We start from the raw sequence: 21,469 nt of genomic DNA, 5'->3' as shown, positions 1-21,469 counted from the left end.
TCACGACCAGTCCTGGCTGACTAGATGGGTTATGAATAACCATAACATAGATTATAAAGATCATTTTGAATATCAGAGCAAAAGAATAAGGAGCAAAGAGGATAAATGTGACTCTTAATCTTCAGCTATCTGTATGGGAAAGTATGATTAATAACTACAGAGGCTTACCATAACCTCCTCAGATAACGAGAGAGGTGGCCTTCTCCAAGCCCTGATTATCCTCTTCTAATAGGCTCCATTTATTGTGTAAACTAATAACCAAAGCCTAAGCACTGCACACTCCAGGATCTGCAGGAAAAACACTGGGCCCAAATGTGATTAAGTTGGTAAAGATTGCCCAGCAACAGCGTGTTGCTTTAGCAGGAGGAAGGACCAGGAGGAGGGAAGGAGAAACAAAGAAATGAAGCAGAAAGTAGGAGCAATCTGCCTTTTAACATCAGTCTGCTGGTATAAGTCTCCTGCCTTTCAACTGGGATTGCTACGAATTTTCAGGTGGAATTTGTAAAAATTCCAGCTAAAAATTCTGGGAGCCAGAATACAGCCCTAAGCTGCTAATGCCATGAAAGAAAGGCATTGGTAATGAAGGGATCTGATTGCAATGCTATCCATTATGTCAGCAGCAATGCCAGATCTGGAGAGTAACTCAAGTTGTCAGTCAGAGTTTCAGTGCTGGAAAGCAAAGAAGCTCTCAAAGAAAGCTGGATTCCCCAAAGTAAATGAGTTCAGCAACACAACCATGGCCCAGGAAAAAAAAAATAATAAAAAAAAAAAAAAAATGACCTTCCAGCTCCCCTGGCTGTATCTCTAAAATGCAAACACAGCTGAAGGGAGGCAGCTTTACAGGGCATCTGGAGAAAGAGGATAAGATTCTCATTTGAGTTGCACTGATGTAAAGAAGCTTAAAATCTGCAAGAGTCCATGCAGTTACTCTGAATTTGCACCCAGCAGAAAAGAGTACAGAATGAGACCTCCCCCTCCATTGGAAAGCATATTTCTTAGCTGCACAAGGAGCATCATATTAGATTATCCAAACTGAAATAATTGTAAATACCTGATTTATCTGGACCGATTTGTGCTGTCTGCTTAATTGTTGCACTTCACTCAACAAAGACAATGAAATTAGTTTGGACAGGCTCACTTTAGAGGCATTACCACTGTGCTATGGCAGCTTAGGTTCAGAGTGCTGATGGAAAAGGTTTAAGGCTTAATAGAATAAAAATGAAAGAGAAACACATAGCAATATAGATAAATTTGAGACCTCCACTGAGACACAGGACACTGCCTTTGGAGGGAGTCACATCTTTCTTTTACTTTTTGTGGTGCATCCACATTTGTAGAGCCTGTACTATAGTTTCCAAAAAAAATGTAGAGCCCACAGATATATGGATTTTCTTAGGATCTCCTCAGCAGCAGTCTGCTTGTTGGATGCTACTGACATGTTGTGCATAGCTACCCCAGGAGTGTCTTAACCTCTCCCTTCCCAGGTGAAAATGTATGTAATATCAAGCAATATGAAGGTGCAGTGGTAGAAAAAATAACAAGCTGGCAGCAGCAGGCTACTACCACCAAAACAGTCTGCAATGTTCACCCTCCCCCCGGTGAACGTACCCCACCTCCCTTCCACTGCACAGGATAATCATGGGCACAGAAATCAATCCCTAGTCACCCCCCAGTTGCTCTAAGGAAGAACAGGCAAGAGAACACCACATGAACAAACCTTTCCTGGCTGCCTTGTTTCTCTTGGGCAATATGAACATACACTGAAAAGCTCACATGCACCAAACCTCATAATTTCAAGAAACATCAGATTTACAGCAAGCCAACTCTACTATCTATATACGTGTAGTGTCAAAGAATGTGGAAAAGATCTCTCTGTTCGTATAGAAAAAAAAAAAAAAGTATGTGAACTCCCAGGCAGAAGTAGTTTGGAAGTGCTGTGTTCCTCCTTAACAGCTGTAATCTCAACTCATTTCACCAGGCGGGCATTATGTGAGCACAGGGTAATGTTTCCAGAAAATCTACAAGGGAAGTAAGAGATGGCAAGGACAGAAGTGCAGAATGAGGTAGAACAGAGGAGAAAAGAAGGAGAAAACGCTGTTCAGACAGACATGAGGCACTGGTGTGACTTTATTGAGAAAGGACACCAGGAAGTAATGCAAAAGACAGAAGCAATGCCTCAGAAGTTTACCAAGGAAGATCTTGACAGTACACCAGCCATAAATAAAAAGACCGAGAAAAATCTGATTCCAATTTTACCACCTTGGAAACAAAATACTATTCCACTTATCAAATCTTTAAATGAAATCAGAAACTGATGCCGGCATGTCTTAGAAGTTACATATTTACCATGCAAAGTCACTACAGTGGCATAGAAATGACTGAGCCATTCACAGAATGAGAGAAAAATAAATTCACTCCATCTGTTTGAAAGAGAAACCTGAGCTTGGAACAGATTAGTTATAGCTGGACAAGACTTGCTCTGCCAAAACTTGCCTACAAAGCCAGTGATCAGAACAGTCAATTTTTGCAACATGCTAAAGAAAATATGTACTAGAAAGTAGCAGAAGCTTTGAGGACTGTAGTTTACTGTAGATAAGGGTAAAGAAAGGAAATAACTTCATTCTAGGATTCATTTAATGTTGAAAATGTATGCATATCAAGGTCAAAATATGGTTCAGAACTCAAAGAAATTTGAAAGCACATTTTTTTAAGAATTGCATTTTAAAAAGATGAGTACTGTTGGTTTTTTTAAGGGGTGACATAGTGGGAAAGGCAGGGGAAAAAAAGTACGGGAAACAAGATATAAGAAGTTCTCATTAAAGAGAAAAATGGGAAATGCACGTTTCTTCTTTGAAAAATAGGTTAGGCTTAATTTTGTCCTTGTACTTACAGAAACTAATCAGAGAGATTTGACATTGCTGGGAACTGGCCAACTGCAGCAAGTCGTACATGCAATGCCACTGTAAGTCTCTCACTGCAGCTACTCAACAGAGCAAAGTCACTTCGGATACCTACTTGCCTGCACTGATAGTGCAATCTCATGGTCAGTCATTTCCTACCACTCTCCCCCTGCCAAAGTAAAAGTGCAGCAGAAGCAAAGCACAGAAGCTAAATGGGTTACATCATGTCAGGTCATATCAAAAGTTATTCATAACTGTAGAGATGGGACAGTTTTTGCCACTCTCAAAAGCATTCATAGAATCACAGAATAATTAGGGTTGGAAAGGACCTGAATCACAGAATCACAGAATACTAAGGGTTGGAAGGGACCTCAAAAGATCATCTAGTCCAACCCTCCTGCAAGAGCAGGGTAACCCAGAGTACATCACACAGGAACTTGTCCAGGCGGGCCTTGAATATCTCCAATGTAGGAGACTCCACAACCCCCCTGGGCAACCAGTGCTCTATCACTCTCACAGTAAAGAAATTTTTCCTGATGTTCACATGGAACCTCCTATGCTCCAGTTTACACCCATTGCCCCTTGTCCTATCACTGGACATCACTGAAAAAAACCTAGCTTGATCATCCTGAGACTCACCCTTTACATATTTGTAAACATTGATGAGGTCACCCCTCAGTCTCCTCTTCTCCAAGCTAAAGAGTCCCAGCTCCCTCAGCCTCTCCTCATAAGGGAGATGTTCCACTCCCTTAATCATCTTTGTAGCTCTGCGTTGGACTCTTTCAAGCAATTCCCTGTCCTTGAACTGTGGGGCCCAGAACTGGACACAATAATCCAGATGTGGCCTCACCAAGGCAGAGTAGAGGGGGAGGAGAACCTCTCTTGACCTACTAACCACACCCTTTCTAATGCACCCTAGGATGCCATTGGCCTTCTTGGCCATTGCTGGCCATTGCTGGCTCATGGTCATCCTCCTATCCACCAGGACCCCCAGGTCCCCTTCCCCTTTACTACTGTCCAACAGGTCAGCCCCCAACCTGTACTGGTACATGGGGTTGTTCTTCCCTAGATGCAAGACTCTACACTTGCCCTTGTTGAATTTCATCAAGTTTCTCCCCGCCCAACTCTCCAGACTGTCCAGGTCTCACTGAATGGCAACACAGCCTTCTGGTGTGTCAGCCACTCCTCCCAGTTTAGTATCGCCAGCGAACTTGCTGAGGGTACATTCAGTTCCCTCATCCAGGTTGTTGATGAAAATATTAAACAGCACTGGTCCCAGCACCGACCCCTGAGGGACTCCACTAGTCACAGACCTCCAGCTAGATTCTGCCCCATTAACCACAACTCTCTGCCTTCTCCCTTCTAACCAGTTCTTGATCCACCTCACTACCTGATCATCAAGCCCACGCTTCCTTAGCTTATCTATGAGGATGCTGTGGGAGACACTATCAAATATCTTACTGAAGATCATCTAGTTCCAACCCCGCTGCCATGGGCAGGGACACCTCACACTAAACCATATCACCCAAGGCCTCATCCAACCTGGTCTTGAACACTGCCAGAAATGGAGCATTCACAGCCTCCCTGGGCAACCTATTTCTGTGCCTCACCACCCTAACAGGAAAGAATTTCCTTCTTATATCCAATCTAAACTTCCCCTGTTTAAGTTTTAACCCATTACCCCTTGTCCTACCACTACAGTCCCTCATGAAGAGTCCCTCTCCAGCATCCCTATAGGCCCCCTTCAGATACTGGAAGGCTGCTATGAGGTCTCCACGCAGCCTTCTCTTCTCCAGGCTGAACAGCCCCAACTTCCTCAGCCTGTCTTCATACAGGAGGTGCTTCAGTCCCCTGATCATCCTTGTGGCCCTTCTCTGGACTTGTTCCAACAGTTCCATGTCCTTTTTATGATGAGGACACCAGAACTGCACACAATATTCCAACTGAGGTCTCAGGAGAGCAGAGTAGAGGGGCAGGATCACCTCCTTCGACCTGTTGGTCACTCTCCTTTTGATGCAGCCCAGGATACAGTTGGCTTTCTGGGCTGCGAGCTCACACTGCTGCCCATGTTCATTTTCTCATCCACCAACACCCCCAAGTCCTTCTCCACAGGGCTGCTCTGAATCTCTTCTCTGCCCAACCTGCAGCTGTGCCTGGGATTGCTCCGACCCAGGTGTAGGACCTTGCACTTGGCATGGTTAAACTTCATGAGGTTGGCATCAGCCCACCTCCCAGATGTGTCAAGGTCCCTCTGGATGGCATTCCTTCCTCAGCTAGTTCTTTAGAAGGCATTCTTAACTTCAAGCACAGCTTTAAGCTTATTGCATGAATTGTGATTTTAGACTACTTAATAGGGATACACAGCTTTTTTTTCTTTTTGATCTTTTTTAAGATCTGCAACCAGTGGCTGGATTTCATGTAGTAAAGCTTGCTGTCTGCACTGCAACTGAAAGTCTGTTTTCAAATTCATAGATGTTCCTAACCTATATAACATAAGTAGCACTAACAGAAATAATGTTTCAGGCAAGATTCAAGTCCTTATTGTGTAATCATCCTCCAGGAGCTGGAGTCATGGAATGTAGCTGCTCCATGGCATTAAAGTCTGTGGTTCTGTGTTTCATTGCTACCATACATGCTATTTAAATTAAACTAAACCAAAATGCACCACTATATGTTTCAATGATAATAATTTTGGTGGCAGATATACACACCTGATCCATTACTCCCATGTATGCTCTTCAACCTTTGTACTTTTAAAAGAAAATAAAAATTACTTTTGTCTCACTGAGTAGGCATGTATATACTGCATGAAGAAGCACAGGACAGGCAACTTACACCAATGTAAGCTATGAGTAGTACTATTACCATTTGTAAACTTATGGTATAGGCTGGCATATTGCCACAGATGGAAGTCCAAATCATATAATTATATGGCATCTTCATCTAAGTGCTTTATTGAAAGCTTACATTGCATTACAGATTAAAACCAGCATATGCTTCTCCATAACTACATAATGGAAATACAGGAAGTTGGTGTCTAAGGAAAGGTTAGTCTATGAACAAGGACCCCCGGACTAGGCAATGTCGCACAATATCACCCATAGATCTGAAGAGATGAAAAGTAAATTGCCTGTTAAAAGGTGGCTGTTCATCTCTTCCTCTATCTCCCTGTGTCTGAGAACAAGGGATGAGAAATGAAGGCTTGCTGCTTTCAAATTATTTCTGGGTGTACCCCATCACTTGAATCAGTAGGGTAATACAACTGGGAAGCGCACTGTTTAGGATTTGTTAGAATCTAACACAGTTGAAACACCAAGGCACCAACCGTCTTTAATTGCTACAGTTTGGAGCTAGGACATCTCTCTAGTAAAAACCCAGTGGGAGTTACTGAGTGGCCCAGCAGGCGTCAGGGATGCTCAGCGTTTTATGAGATCAGATATTCGGATGCAAAGATTCTCAGTAGAAATATGTTTCCTCATTTAGAGCTATGGTACTGTTCACGATGACATCATTTCAGCAGTGACAAATATAGCTGAGTCTGCTCTTTCCTACGCCATATAAATCCCTTGACCTCAATCAGATCACTGCTGATTTACACTTGTGTAAATGAAGTCAGAATCAAACCCCTAGCATTCACAAATGTAGGCCAGAGTAAGCATTACTCACAGACAAGAGACAACCCTTCAGAGGAAGAAAAAAAGATCATTTTCATGCAAATATCCTTAATAATAAGCAACAAGAGATAGAAATAAGAGTATGAATGAAATGTAATCAAGAACTGCTCCAAGATCAGATTTGCTTCTAACTTTATGATGCTGCATCAGCTGCTCTTAAAGTAGCTTAACCCCAAAATTTGACCTACCTGAAACTTGTTCTATATAATTTTTCATCAGGGATCTGTGAGCTAACTCAATCCCTAGGCTTGGCTTCAGAGGTAGCTGAAGGTGCTCAGCTGCTTGCAGGATCTGAAAAGATTTGATTGCTGTGTTCTATGAAAATGGAAGCATTTTTTTTTTCCTGGGATCCAGCTTTGCCCTCAAATTGTTACACATTATCTATTTATTTATGCATAAACAGTGGCATTATGGTTTGGAGAACAGGGGCCCTTTCATGGGAGGTAAGCTTGACTAGCCTATGGGAGTTTACTGCTATGCATATAAATGAGGCCATACATACAAATATGTGGAACAGACAAGAGAAAATATACAGCATCTCTTTAAAATGAAATACTTTGATTGCTCCAATCACAAGAAGTTGTAAAACTACCCTGAAGAATTAACAGCCTCAGTACATGCTAACTACATCCATCATAAATTCGTCTTTAGTTTCTGTTATCATACTACTGTCTCCTGGGACCCCCAGTCCTGTCATCATTTGCCCTTTATAATTTATTCAGCTTGTACTTGCCTGAATCCTTTCTACTTATCATTCATCTTTACAGTTGTACATAAAATTAGATTGATCCTCCTATGGCAGAGACGTCAGAGAGAAAAGTTGTCATTGAATAACACATAAAGCAAATGAAGGTCCAGCAAAAGCTTTTGTTGAATAACTTGGAAACCATCTTTTGAGAGCCAAAGGGTTTCAAATTAGAAAGACAAGACAATGCTACTTTTATCATTTATTTATTGCACACTATTTTTCAATTACCACCAAATCTCAAACACAACTGAGAAGCTTTGTTCCCATTTAACATGTCAGGCTAAGCTTGGTTAGTCACCACAATGTGATGAATACACCAGTCTCAGCTGATGTAACAGCATGCATCCAACGCACTGATTCTTTCAGAATGCTTGTACGGTTTCCTTTTCCTCTAAAGCCCTTTGGACTGGGTGACAGAGAGAGAGTTTACTTTGTATTTTAAAGGCTGCTGTATAGGGATACAGAAACTAATCTTTAACTAGTGAAATGGAACTTCAATGTTTACCAAGCAGATAGGACCCAGGTGTTTCATCTCTTCTGGTGAACTGAGCAGCACTGTCAAACTACAGCAGATTTTAGAAAATGAGAAGTGCATACAGTTTCCTCTCCTTTTGCTGGCTGGTCAGTTAGGAAGAGAAAACAAGGGGTAAAAAAAAAAAAAAAAAAAATCTTTTAACCATGACATTGACACCCAAAGATTCTAAAGCATTGGAGATTTTCTACATGACTGGTTTTTGCAAGTCTCTTACCTCAAATCTGGTTTTATTCCTTTTCATCTTCATTTTTAACTTCAGAAAACAGACATGTTTCTCCCAAGGGAACAATTAAATGTGTTTTCTTTCAAAATCTAAAGGGCATGGTGAGCAGGCTGTGTGTTCAGCGGGCTACTTTAATCAATGGAACCCATCCAGCCTGCCAATGCTGACCAAATTGCAATTTACATTGGTAGAGAAAATTTTGGAAATGGGAAGGTGTGGAATATAATACCATTTTTGGAATAACACAGTATGCAGAGTGTAATGTGGTTTAATGGTTTTTGAAAAAGCTTTGTGAAAAAGCTTTGAAACCTTAAAAAAAGGCAATAAGACTGCAAATTACAGCAAGATCTGCTTGAACAGGGAAAGACATGGTATATGCACAGGACTTCTGAAGCCCACACATCTCATCTAAGCTTTATTACAAGGACTCAAGAGGGGCTAGATTTTGCAAGGCACCTTATCCACCCTTTAACCCCCTATGCTCAGTTGTCTTTTCTCATGTATACATAAGAATTTGAGCCAGATGAGACCAATAACATTTAAACCTTTTTTTTTTTTCTTCTTTTTTTAAGCTGAGAACAACTTTAGCTTCATTAGAGATTTTATTTTTTTTTTTGTTTAAAACTGGGTTTACTATGAGTTTTATGAGCTCACCTATCTTCTAATGTTAAAGAAGCATATTTTTGCATATGATAAATAAAGCAGAATGCATTTTTTTTCTAGATGGTGGAAGAGACAAAAGATCTCAGAACAGTTAAAAAGAAAACTAATTATTTTACAGACTGAAAAATTTAGCATACCAGTAGTACCACTCTCTTTTTCAAGAGAAATAGATACAGGAAAAAAATGCAGTCTATTTCCCAGCCTGAATAAGCCCTGCAGATTGCTGAGGTTAACAGTTTCTTAGCTACTTAATTTCATAGTTATTCTTTGCAAGTCTTACCGGGAGGTTTTAACATTATGCAAAGAGGCAGTGCCTCCACCAAGTATACATGGACTATTCACTCCCATTGCCTGAGAGAGCCACAAAGAACTAGAGGAAAGAAATGTTGCTGTGCTTATCATACATGAGCTCAGTTTATTTGTGCTATAAATAAAAGTAGATCTTGATAGCGTAATTACATTTCTCAGCATTATCCTCTGCCATTTGCTTCAGAAAGAAAAAAGGAAAGGCAGAAAAAGTTGGCTTCACTATAATTTGTAATCAAAATGACTACACTTAAAACATAATTTTATTTCTCTGATTTCATTTCCTGTGCAGCTTTGTGGGGTAAATAGATAATATTATACCAAATCTGCAGGCAGATAATTCTCACATCCCCTGCACTGTCATTGTCTAGATCACTTTGCCCTCCCTCCCTGTTCTTTCCCCCAAGACTATAGGCTGTGCTTTTGATATTGCATTTTATCACTGAGATATACATCAGAATCAGAAATCCCCAAAGTGAATCAACTTTTACTTTTGCTCCTTTTTCTCTCCCACTCCCCCAAATTACTCTTTCTTTTCATATTTTTTTTTTTTTTTTGCAATGTTGGATATGAAAAAGGGAAAGGAAATGTATATACAAAATAAAGTAATGGTGGTTTCCCACTATAAAGGATTAGTGCAGATTATGGTGAGCAGTGTTAATTATAGGTGGAGAAAGAGAATAGTGCATCTCTCCAATCTGCTCTTGATTTCCCCCGTGTCTGTCTGTCTGGTAATAAGCCTCCTTTAATCTGGCAGTCCCCTTGGTGAAATCAGCACCACGGACAGCAATATTGATTGCTTCTGAGAAACCATCACAGCTGCTCAACCAAATTACCTTTGATATGTGACCTTTAATGTAATTACTGCAACATCAAAGCATTTCTATAAATTATTAAAGGACTAATATACTTCATCATCCAAATATTCTATTATATGTAAAATAAACAATCACAAGTAAATGCTAGAATTTGAATTGTCTGACACTCACAAAGTGCTCTTTACACATAAATACACACCCTGCTATGTTAGAATTCTGTTTTAGGCAAGACAGTTTTGAACTGTCCAAACCAGCCTAATTAATTTAGATTAAGAGGATTCAACTAATAATTTTATGGTTTACATTCCATTCTATTTGCTTCGAAACATCTATCATTATTACTTCCCGCCCAAAACCAAAGTGCTGTAAAGACTTTATTAATCAACACATACCTACTTGGAAGTCTTTTGATTATTCCACAAGATGACTTTATGTCCCACATATAACATAGAAATATGTGAAACATATTTCTGTCATCTTACAAAGCACATCCAGAAAGTAATTACTGTAAAATATGTGCATGTAGCCACTCCACTAAAAACAAAGTGATACATAGCTAAGAGGCAAGGCATCTGAATCTGGACACAAGCTCCTCATGCCTCACCATTTCCATACATTAGCATTCATGTGCATATTATTAAAAATGATTCAATTCTGTGTTTTATAATACAAAGAACACAAACAGCAATATTGCAAGAGCAGACAAAGTTACTGGGGGATGGGAAGGTGTCTTGATTCAAAGGCTCAAGGTAGTACTACTTTGTTTTTTCTTATACCAGGCTTGTTAATTATTTCTGATTCCTCCTCAGTAGTGCTGTTTGTGTCACAGTCAGTAGAGGGTCAAGACAAGGTGTTATATATGTGTCATTTGTGAACTCATGTGAATGAGGACTTAGACCCCTGACCTTAAGAGTGCTTTTTATTTTATGGTGATGAACTATGCTTGATATTGTTGGTGCATGTTATCAAGAAGAGTCAGGTAAGTCATAAATAATTCTCTGCTATGCACATAGAAACCATAAAACAGTATCCAGGCATGGTAGTTTATCAAGAGACAAGACTGGTTTCCTTAAATAAACTACAGTGACATCATTCAGAAGATGAGTTCAGAAACTTGGCAGAAAGCTCTATGCAGAGCTAGATTGCTGGTGGAAAGTAAACCTTTATCCTGAGACAAATAGAAGTGGAAATAAAAAGGATGGGAGAAGTCAGTGCTCAGAACACTAAAAATCCTGGTTGCTATTTTAGACAGAGGATTCAACATCCCCAATTCAATCAGATCCTGATATGTTACCTCAAAGTGTTAAACAAAACAAAAAAGCCTTTTGAAGTTATCATGGTCACTATGAGCTCAATGTGATGGAAATTACATAAACCAAAGAAGAAATGTTTTGCCTGTAGTCTAGAATCAGTCAGTATAATGCCTGAAGGAAATCTTGATCCTAACAGAAGAGGTGCTTGGATTTAGTCACTGTCCAAGACAACAGTTTTGACTTCAAGAATTTCTAGATTTAAAAATGCAGACTAAGATTCAGAACTTTGGACATAAAAAGAAGTAATTAAAGAATTGAAAAGAAATCCTAAATCATAATTTGCCCTCCCTCCCAAACTCTGAGTCCTCAGTCTCACTGACCCACTCTCTTCTTGAAGATACTCCCATCATACAACTTCAGGATGAGATTTTAACCTCAAACAGAAGATAAGAGCTGCATATGTAAGCGAGCGGTCTGGCTCCTAGTGAGGGTAGTAAACAGTCTCAGTGAAAACAATTGAAATTTCTGTTAATAACTCTTGAATAAGGAATATCCTGTTCATCACAAGCATATATCTAGTTTTGACAAGGACATATTTAATTCGAAGCAGATTTCAGAAAATTTCAGGTAAAATGTTATCTGAAACATCCTTACTCAACATATTTTAATTCTTGTACATCCAATTCTATCCTTCAGAGGAGAGAGGAGTAAAAGGAAAACATCCTGTACTTGGGGGGAGGGAGAAACAAAAAAAACAAAAACAAAACCTAAACACGAACAAGAATCAAGTCACTTTCAATCTGCAGCTAACGAGTTTCTAGAAAAAAAAAAAAAGATTCAGAAGGAGTTGTCAGCTGACACAAATGTATTTTTAGGGAATGAAGTATGTATATATTTACATAAGGTATGGCCTTTAAAGCAGAGATAGATGTAGATGAGCAAGTGTGTGGGCATCTCCATACTGGCAAGGTGGCATAGAGATAGGTAAATAGACCCAAGATGATGAAAACAAGCACAGCAGAATCAACACTTTCTCCAGCAACACAGAGCTACTGATATATCTTATATTTAGTGGAAAGGTAGGTTATGGGATCACAGAACTGAGTCAATCAACACTAATAAAGGCAGACTTGTGGAACAATTTCCTCCTGGTTTAGATGCATCATAAAACCCTTAGGATCCCATTGGTTATTTGGTTCTTGATCACTGACTTCTGTGTTAGTGTAGAACCAGTGCTTTTCTAGCCACACGAGTACTGCACTCAGCTGTTTCTAACCCATGTACCCTGGCTGAATCTAAAGTCTTATCTCCCCTCCTCCAGGTTACTGCTAAACTGGAAACCCATCCCAGCACGGCAGGTCTTCCCCACAAAATACTGATTCTATTTTTAGTTCTGCTTGTGTTGTCTGAACCTTAGATCTTGCTCATGTGAATAATTTTCCTCATTATCTTGTGTTCGTCTCTCCTCTCTCTCTTTTCTCCTTGTCTCACCGCCTTTCCAATCTGCTACAGCTGCTTGAATACTAAAGTAACTGAGTCAAACCACTTTGTCATCAGGAATATGTTTTCATTCTGTGATAACTCAATAATGTTAGAGATTGTTTCTTGCTTTCTTGCTGCCACACCTTACTTCAGACAAGAAAAATAGTCAGAGGTAGCACCTGGTGAGCACTTCTAACATTTCATTTTAGTGGTCAGAATCCTAAAAAAGACATTCCTCAGATAAGTAAGGATGAATCCAGATCACAACCAGTTACTTACTGTTTTCCTGACTCTTGATCAGGAGCAAAAAGCATTTTGTTTTTGCAGGGAAACTCTTTGGGTAGTTTGGTGGTATCTTTATTTTATTAGCACAATGCAAATAATGAATCATCCAAGCAATTGGAGACATTATGCCTTCAAACTCAAGAAGAGAACTCCATATGTGATCCATTTTATTTATTTAGAAAAAACAAACAAACAAAACAAAAAAAAGGAACAAACAAAATTTATCAATATGGACTCACCCCTGGCAGAGTCTTCTGTTCATGCAGGGCACTCTGGGCCTTTAGAGCAGACTCCCTTTCGCAGTACGTTAGGAAGGCACAGCCTGTAAACAAAAAGCAAATCCTTGGTAAGAGCAGTGCTTCAGAGAGGATCTGTTTAAAATTGAAACACAAAACAAACCACTTTTCTGTCATCATCCCATTCCCAGTAAATCGATCATAAAAATATCTTCTTAGTAGGTTAATAGTGAAGAGTCAAGAAGTGATCATCATTGATGAAAAGTAGACCAACACCTTGGCTCCATGTGCTTATTTCTGTCTGAATATTTGCTGAAGTGTCAGAGAGCTGTACAGGATTGGAGATCTCAAAGACCCCACATGGCAACAAGGTGGGGCATGTTATTCCTATCTTTCTCCAGCAACAGTACTGGAAACAGGCCTTTTACTGTCATATCATGGTAAAGGTCTCGTGCTCTTCTTTTGTATCAAGTACTTCAAGTAAAAGGCATATAAGGACTTGGGATTCCCTACTGCAGTGGACTATACCTATTGTTTGACCTGACTTGCACACACAAGTAGTATCCCTGTTTGTATTACACCACAAGGCCACCATCCCACAGTAGCTGATGCAAGGTCTCATGGGCTTCCAGACACACAAAAAATATAAACACAGCAAAACCCAATCAATCCATCCAAAACATCCATGATGCTTTGCAGATCATTAGGACTTCAGAAGAGCTCCAACAGATCATGTATTTGATTCTTTCCAAAAATTGTCTTGCCAGCTACAAAGGCTAAAGCCTTGTCATAGTAAGGCAGAGCAAAAAACCCTGCTCTGCCTTTTCTTTCCACCTCCATGCTTGCCTTCTGGTAAAACTGGTCAATGCTGAAATGTGTTATAGCAATTGTGTGTGTGTCTGATATGATCAGATAATTCCTTCTTACTGCAGTATACTGAAAACCTGCCAGTTCCTGCAGCAAAAGAAGTGCTTGTTATGCAGAAGACATTTTCTCTGAAGCTACTACAGAATGTTGCAACCTCGCCAGCTCCTTGAGATGGAGGTATCACATCTTTCAAGGTTCAGGCAGTATGTCCGTCAAACTGTGGGCATCTTCCAAGAGCAGCACAAGTATAGAGAGACTGCCAAAGAAACAAATGTGTCCCATAACCTCATCTTGACTCACACACCTTTTCCTCATGAATATAAAATATATTCAACAGGCGAGTAAACAATGGAGTATGAACTTTTTCAGCTCTGATCACCACTATGATTCAATGTTCACGGTTTTATCCAATAGGGTTTTGCCCTATTTCTTACCCTATATTGTTTTCTGAAGGTCTTATTACTTTCAATTTATTCAAACCAATCACATATATTACCTCTCAGCAATTGAGACTCAGAAGCAGAAGATGACAGTCAAGGAATGTGACTGAGCAACAGCAAAATTTTGCATACTCTAATTGGAATTATTTAGATTTGTTCCCCTCTAAATAGATGAGGTTTTGGTTAGTCTGCATCTTCAAGAAAAGAGGAAGAAACTAGCAGAGAGTTTATAGCTCTTAGAAGTAATGGATTGAAAAGGATCCTTAAAAGTCACCCATAGTTTGATAGTCAAATGGGAAACTATGCTTAAATTTAATTTCAGTGCTAAATCACAGGCTGAGAGCTCTCTGTTGACTAGACACAATAAGAAACTCTCCCTTTAGTAGCAGACATGGAGCAGCTGATACAGTCTAATTAGGCTCATCATAGTACACTGTTATAGAGATAAACTATGCAGTGTAAAGCTCCCATAATGATAGCTATATTTTTCTCCTCATTGTGATGGTCATGACAACAGTTCAGGGTAACAATGTCCTGCAACTCCTACCATACCACAACTGTAATTCAGACTGAGTAGACAGACTACTCCTCTCTGAGGGAGCAAAGTTTCCTTCCAAGATGCCCATAAAGTGTTTGTGCAGGCAAGCACTCATCAGGGAGATTTCCTTGTTAAGTGCTTTCCAAACATATTTGTGAAAGTGGTAGAAGTACCAAACTCACAGAAACAGTGCTTAGTAGAACGCCTCCTAACATCACTGGCTTCCCAAACAAGGTGTTAAGGACAGAAAGACTTTAAAATGGAAATGAAGAAATCTAGTCTCTTATATGGTCCAAGAAAGAAACAGGTTTTCAGATACAAAAAATATCTTGTGAAGATTTCTTTCTTTCTATTGCCATTCATATATCAAGTGGATGAATCACATTGTCCCACTCTTCTTGGCCAAAAAAGTAATTTGTTTGGAAAAAGAAATTATTTATTTACTTTAAATAAATCCTGATTGCTTAGAGACATTAAGAAGTTCCATCCCTGCAGTGGCTAGCTGGATTAAATTAGATTAATGTGCATAATGCCCTCAAACCTGAACTTGAAAAGGCCAGTTCATGGTAGGGTTTTTGTCTTTACAACAGTCACAGTGCTATTTTTCAAAAACATTAGCATGTGGCTTGCAGTAAAATAATACGTTATTCCATCCGTCAAGAATGTCCATATTTCAGCTTCCTGTGCATTAGAACAAAAAGCAATAAGACTTCTTCCCCCTTCCTGAAATACCAAAATACCTGCCCTGTCCTTTAAATTGTGATGCTTAATGAAATGACAACTGTAGTACCTTTTTCAGTTGTTAATTTTCCTAAGCTACAATGGGCACTCATATGACCCCTACAACGGATTTCTCCTTCCTGGAGACAGATATTTAAACAACAGAACACTGAACACTCAGGTTAACTCTACAGGACTAAACAACCAAGTCTTGAAATAATGGGTAGAAATCACCTATACTGGATTACACAGAGAGAAAAAAAAAAAAAAGGAAATCAAAGTGGGGAAAAAATGTTGGGGTGGTTCGTTGGCTTTTTTATGTTGTTTTTTTTGGGGGGGGTATTTTATTTTTGTTTTGTTTTTTCTTTTTTATTTTGATTACTCAATTGCAAAACAATTTCAGAAAAAATCAGTTTTCCCCACTGAAATTTTTGCTGGTGTACAGAACCACATATTTCACAGGAAAAAAAAAACCCAAAAAAACAGCAAAAAAGACCACAAAACCAAAACAAAACATTTTGATAGTAAGCCCACTTGCCATTAGCTTCTTGGGCTGGATGTGAATCTGACTTCTGGGTGAAAGGCTTCATACTCCATTACAAATCATTTGCACCATCCAGCCCCATTGAAAAACCTAAGTTTAACAGTATAATGAATATTTCTGAACACACCTTTTAAGGAAAGATAAAGTGAAGGTGATGCATTATTTCTGTCATCTACTTGTATGGGAAATGACTGAGTGAGTGCAGTCCTTGAGAATTATAACTGAATTTGAACAAAAATATCTAATTGACTAATTATTGATAATAAAGGATTTGCTCATAGCTGCTACTAATTTCAATTCCATTTCTCACAAACATGCCAAGTTTTCCAGACATGTGTCAATCAATTAAAAGATGCTTTGTTTAGATTGTCTTTCCAGCTGTTCATTTGCAATCAGTGGACAGCTCATTGGGCTAGCATATAAACATCTGGAAGTCCCAGCTGGCAATTAACTCTCAACCTATTGAACTGCAGTCTCTTAGAAACATGAGGACATATCAAGTGGTCTCCTGGGAAACAAGGTTGTTAAAGAGAAGGGGGAAACAAAAACAAGAGCTCGAGATGAAAACTAAAACAAAAAAACAAACCAAAAAACCTAAAAAAAAAAAAAAAAAGCTATATTTTAATTTTATCCCAAGGGAATTCAATAACATAAATAGTAATTGCACAGAATATAGAAGGATAATGATCTTGCTTATGACAACTTCAACCCCACAGAAAGTTTCTTGAAGATTTTTTGCCTAAGTCTGGGAGACAAAGCAGTCACTGGACATATTCTGACCTGAACAGAGTAATTCTGGAAACCAAGAGTCAGCTCAAGTTGCAGAAGGCAAAACAGAAACTCGGAGAATGAAGTTCCACCTGCTGTAGAAGATCAGTTTCAAGATCATCTGAGGATCATGGAGATGCAGAAGTCCATAGGACATGATGAGGTGTATCCACAGGTCTTGAGGAAAATAGCAGATGAAGCGGCTAAGCTACTATCTCTCCTATTTTAAAAGTCCTGGCAGTTCAGTGAAGTTTCCACTGACCAGAAAAAGGGAAACCAAATCCCAACTTTTAAAAAGGGAAAGAAGACCCATGGAACTGCAGGCCAATCAGTCTTATGCTGGTGCCTGGCAAGATCATAGAGCAGATCTTCCTGGAAACTATGTTAAGGCACATGGACAACAAGGAGGTGATTGATGATAGCAAACATGGCTTCACAAAGGGCAAATCATGACTGACAAATTTGGTGTTCTTTTAAGGCAAGGTTACAGCACTGGTGGGTAAGGGATGAGTGGACGATGTCATCTACCTGGACTTGTGCAAAGCATTTGACACTGTCCTGAACAACATCCTTGTCTCTGAACTGGAGACATATGGATTTAACATATCCTGGGCTGCATCAAAAGGAGCATGAAGCCTCATGTAGGGAACTGCATCCATCTCAGTTGCAGGCTTTGCCTCCAGTATACATCTTCACATCAGCTTCCACCTCCACCTCTAACCTCCCAGTTACCTTAAGTATATACATTATCTGTATCTTAATTAATGCTTGTTATATTTGGTGGGAAATGAATATGATGCATACTGGAGATCTATTATTAAATGTAATTAAGAGATTTTTTTCCTCTTTCTTTTTTTTTTTTTTTTCCTGGCAGACAGCCACAGGTATCCTGGCACAGGTTCTCTTTTTTGCCCATTGTTTAGATCAAAGAACAAGCACTTAACGAGTTATGACCCTTTAGTGCTGTGATATGCTTCGGTGACATCTTCTGATTTTATTAGAACTAGATAACCTAACACAAAGCACGCCTTTAGCTTTTCCATACATCTAGTTCTAGATGCACTGTCTAAGAGCTAGACAATAACCGTGACCATTTCCAGGTATTTGCTGTCTGTCCAAACAAGGCCATTAAAGATCTGGTATAAATCTAATGAAAATATACTTACAGACTGCAAAAGGCTTTGGGGAAGGGGCCCTTCATCTTTGTAGGCCTGTTTATTCTTTGGCATTATAAGGGAAAATGAAAAAATTTCTTAGGTGCTTTAAGACTCTTGGATGAAACCCAAAGGTTAAAGCAGATTCTGAGATCAGGGGTGTAAATCCAGTCAAGCGGAGAGGTTGCATGTAACTCAACAGAACTATGCAATTACACCAACATAAAATTAGGTTCATGATTTGACCCGTAATCTATTGCTTCTCTGGGAAGAATCCATGGCTCAGACACCTAACTCTGCTCAATTGGTGATAACCCAAAAGAGTTAGGATAATCCTAGGCTTTGAGAAGTCTAGCCTAAGTGGTCTTAAGCCAGTTTTTGACTAAAAGCCAAGGCTTTTGGGTTCTTTTCCTTTGATTTGGTTTGTTTTGGGTTTTTTTTGCCTTTGTTTGAGTCAATTAATGTCACACTTCTAGTTAGAGTAACATGCATCAGCTTTAACAGTGAGGTTTCCTAAATTGGGCTCCCTATATTATTTCATGTTAGACTTCATGTATAACACATGAACTACTGAACTTCTGTTAAAAGTTACACGAGAAAGAATCAAGAAATCAATTCACAGCATCTACTACAGTAGAACCTTTTCATCTATACCACCTAACTTCCCAAAACCCCAAGGCAGAGGAGATAGGGTCTTTACTCCAGAACAATGTTATAGAGTTCTAGAAAGCAAACTGCAATTCAAGCACAACTATCCCAGACCTTCATGCTGTATACAGCAAGAAAATGAGAGAGAGCAATAATATTGCATACTTTAGACTACATGCTCCAACTTAAGAATAGCTACAATCTTGTAGAGGAATTGTTCTAAGAAAAAATAAATAAATAAATCCCTTGCATGTCTGAAAACAGGAACTCTAAATTGGTCACAAGCCTGAGTATTTCATTTGGTGATGCTTCAGTCTCTCCGTGCCCTAATTACTCTCAAAGCATTTAGACCCAAGTGTACGAGTTATCTATGATGGACCAGAGATCTCTCCCACATCTTCCAGGCACTAGGTTTTTTGGTTAAGACAGCTGTTTGTCTGAAAATAAAATTGTTATTTGCTTCAAGATTCAGGGATCTTTTACGCAGAGAAAGATTGCGGCACTTAAGAAAACTCTTGCCTTAAAATCAACATCTCAGATTACATCTCCCAGCTAGCATTTCAAAGTGAAAAATAAATCTTTTCTTGCTTTGACTATCCTAGGTTTACATGTCTGGTTTTGAAACAATTTTCATTTGCTCTGTCCACAGTGGACTGCCCAAGGTTTAATCACTTGAGGGTTTCAGAGATTGAACTGATTTTTCTTGAGGGGGACATAATCAATAAAGACTTTTGGAGCTGGAAATGTTTTATCCAATTTCTTCATCTCTGTTTTCTCTCTCAGTGATTAACTACCTTCTGACTAAAGTTACCATCTTTGCTGCTAAAGAACATTCACTTGGAAAGAACTTTCTTTTTCTTCATCTCCCCTGCTGCAAAACTACTGAACACTAACAGTTTACAGAAAAAGATAGGAATAAAAATCTTCCCAGATATCAGCTTCCCTGTCAATTATATTGCAAGGCAGATTAACATCCGAAATGCCCTGCTGTGTGGAATGCTAATTTTCTTTTTCCTCTTATGTTATTTTCTGTTAACTATTATGATGCTGTCGTTTTCCTACTACAGATAACTTGATGGGGTCTGCATGTAAAAGTCTGCACAAAGCACATTCATAAACCCATGAATCAATATTAAAAATCAAAAAACAACAAACAAAAAAAAAATCAGTCCAAATCTGGAAATGCAGATTCTGGCTTTACAGAATATTTGCTCACTTAAAATGTATTTATGATATTTTAAAATGAGACATGGATATGCACAATCCAAACCAGCATCCTTTCTCAGACTGGGCGATGCTTAATTACATTTAGCAGTGCTCAGCCAGACAGCAGTAACAGCATATATAAGCATTTCAATAAAACACAGGCAACGATTTCATCTTGATTTTTGATAGCATATAGGCTTTTAATGAAAACACCAGCTTTAAAAAGCCAAAATTTCTCATAGGAAGTTTCGGTGAAATATTTCACCAAGAAGTGTTTCTCAGCCACATGATAAAATTTCTAACCAAAGCCTGTAACAAGAGAAGCTTACTCCAGAACAGCCACTAGTCCAGACTCTCATCTGAATCAGGCAAATAGGATCTTGAACTCGGGGATTCTATGCATCAGAGCAGAGTGCATTGCCACTGGCAGACCCCTGAGGAGCTTTGTTTTTAAGTAACTCTACAGCTACCTTGCTTCCATCCCACTGCAGAACTGGAAAGCTGCTCATTTCTTAAACTTTCTTCCCCAGGATAAGGGAACAGTTTCTGGCTCCTAGCCACACAAGTGTGAGTTTCCCCTGGGGTCCTGAAAGTTCCTTGCAAGTTTCTTTGAACCATCTTTTTGCCAACTGGTGCACTCAAGATACAGAACGAAGCATTGATTTGACATAGCATATACCAGGTCCTGTTTTCCCATAGTTGCCAACATTTTAGCTTTAAATTTCACCCTGAAAATTTGTGAGATACTTTTGATCGTCTGAGCCCATCAACCCAAGATTCACAGCTCAAGTTTCTGCCAGTCTAGCCATCTAGAACATTTTGCTTCCCAGAACAGATGTCTGATTTCCATACACACAGCAAACCATTAGTGAATAGACTCCCAACTGTAGAAATAAAGTGGATTAGTGCTTAAGGTTGTTGTCTGCCAAAGAGAGTGCTGGTGTGCCTAGTACAGCCTGCAAATATTCAGTGTTTTGAATTACAGTAAAAAACTTATTTTTAAACAGACCAGCCTCAGTCCAGATTCTCATTTGTTACCCACTAACTGTGGACTCCATGTTGTAAGGGGAGATGCATGCCCTCAGGCCCTATCTATCACAAAACTCGTACATGCTTTTGATTTTAAAGTATAAAAAGGCTGACTTTAAATTGAAACTCATGATCAAGTGGTTTTCCAGACCAAGCAACAGTGTTCCCACTATTTCAGAACTCACTAACTGCTGAGAGTCATGACCCTACTCTAGGCAACACCAAGTGAGAATAAGTATGTTCCAGCTTCCACTCTGTAAGAAAACATCAAGTTAAAATCTGGTTACCTCTAGGCTTGGCTCACTTCAACCCATCTATTATGGCAAAGAAAAATCCAGCGTATTTGTGTTATCCATGTATTTTGTAGTCTCAGGGGAAAAAAAAAATAAATAAACTCATGGAAATTTCAGGACTTCTTTTTTCCACTGTGGC

At 39.2% G+C, this 21,469-nt stretch overlaps 1 protein-coding gene across 23 annotated transcripts in view; it reads right to left on the bottom strand.

Moving 5' to 3' along the window:
- Positions 1-21,469, bottom strand: part of CELF4 (CUGBP Elav-like family member 4) — a 748,158-nt gene that overhangs the window by 642,167 nt on the left and 84,522 nt on the right. For all 23 annotated transcript variants that reach the window (XR_008972036.1, XM_057408129.1, XM_057408126.1 and 20 more), the window contains exon 2: positions 13,127-13,209. Coding sequence is in view for 21 of the 23 variants with exons in the window: in XM_057408129.1 (XP_057264112.1) it covers positions 13,127-13,209 (83 nt within the window). In the remaining 2 variants the exon portion in view is untranslated. The remainder of the gene's footprint in view (positions 1-13,126; positions 13,210-21,469) is intronic.

The sequence above is a fragment of the Pezoporus wallicus genome, unplaced genomic scaffold (genome assembly GCF_028554395.1).
Source record: "Pezoporus wallicus isolate ANWC-B61680 ecotype Strahan unplaced genomic scaffold, APGP_CSIRO_Pwel_v1 contig_6996, whole genome shotgun sequence".
Taxonomy (NCBI): Eukaryota; Metazoa; Chordata; class Aves; order Psittaciformes; family Psittacidae; genus Pezoporus; species Pezoporus wallicus.
The sequence above is the reverse complement of the archived record's forward strand: the minus strand, read 5'-3'. Positions and strand labels throughout refer to the sequence as shown.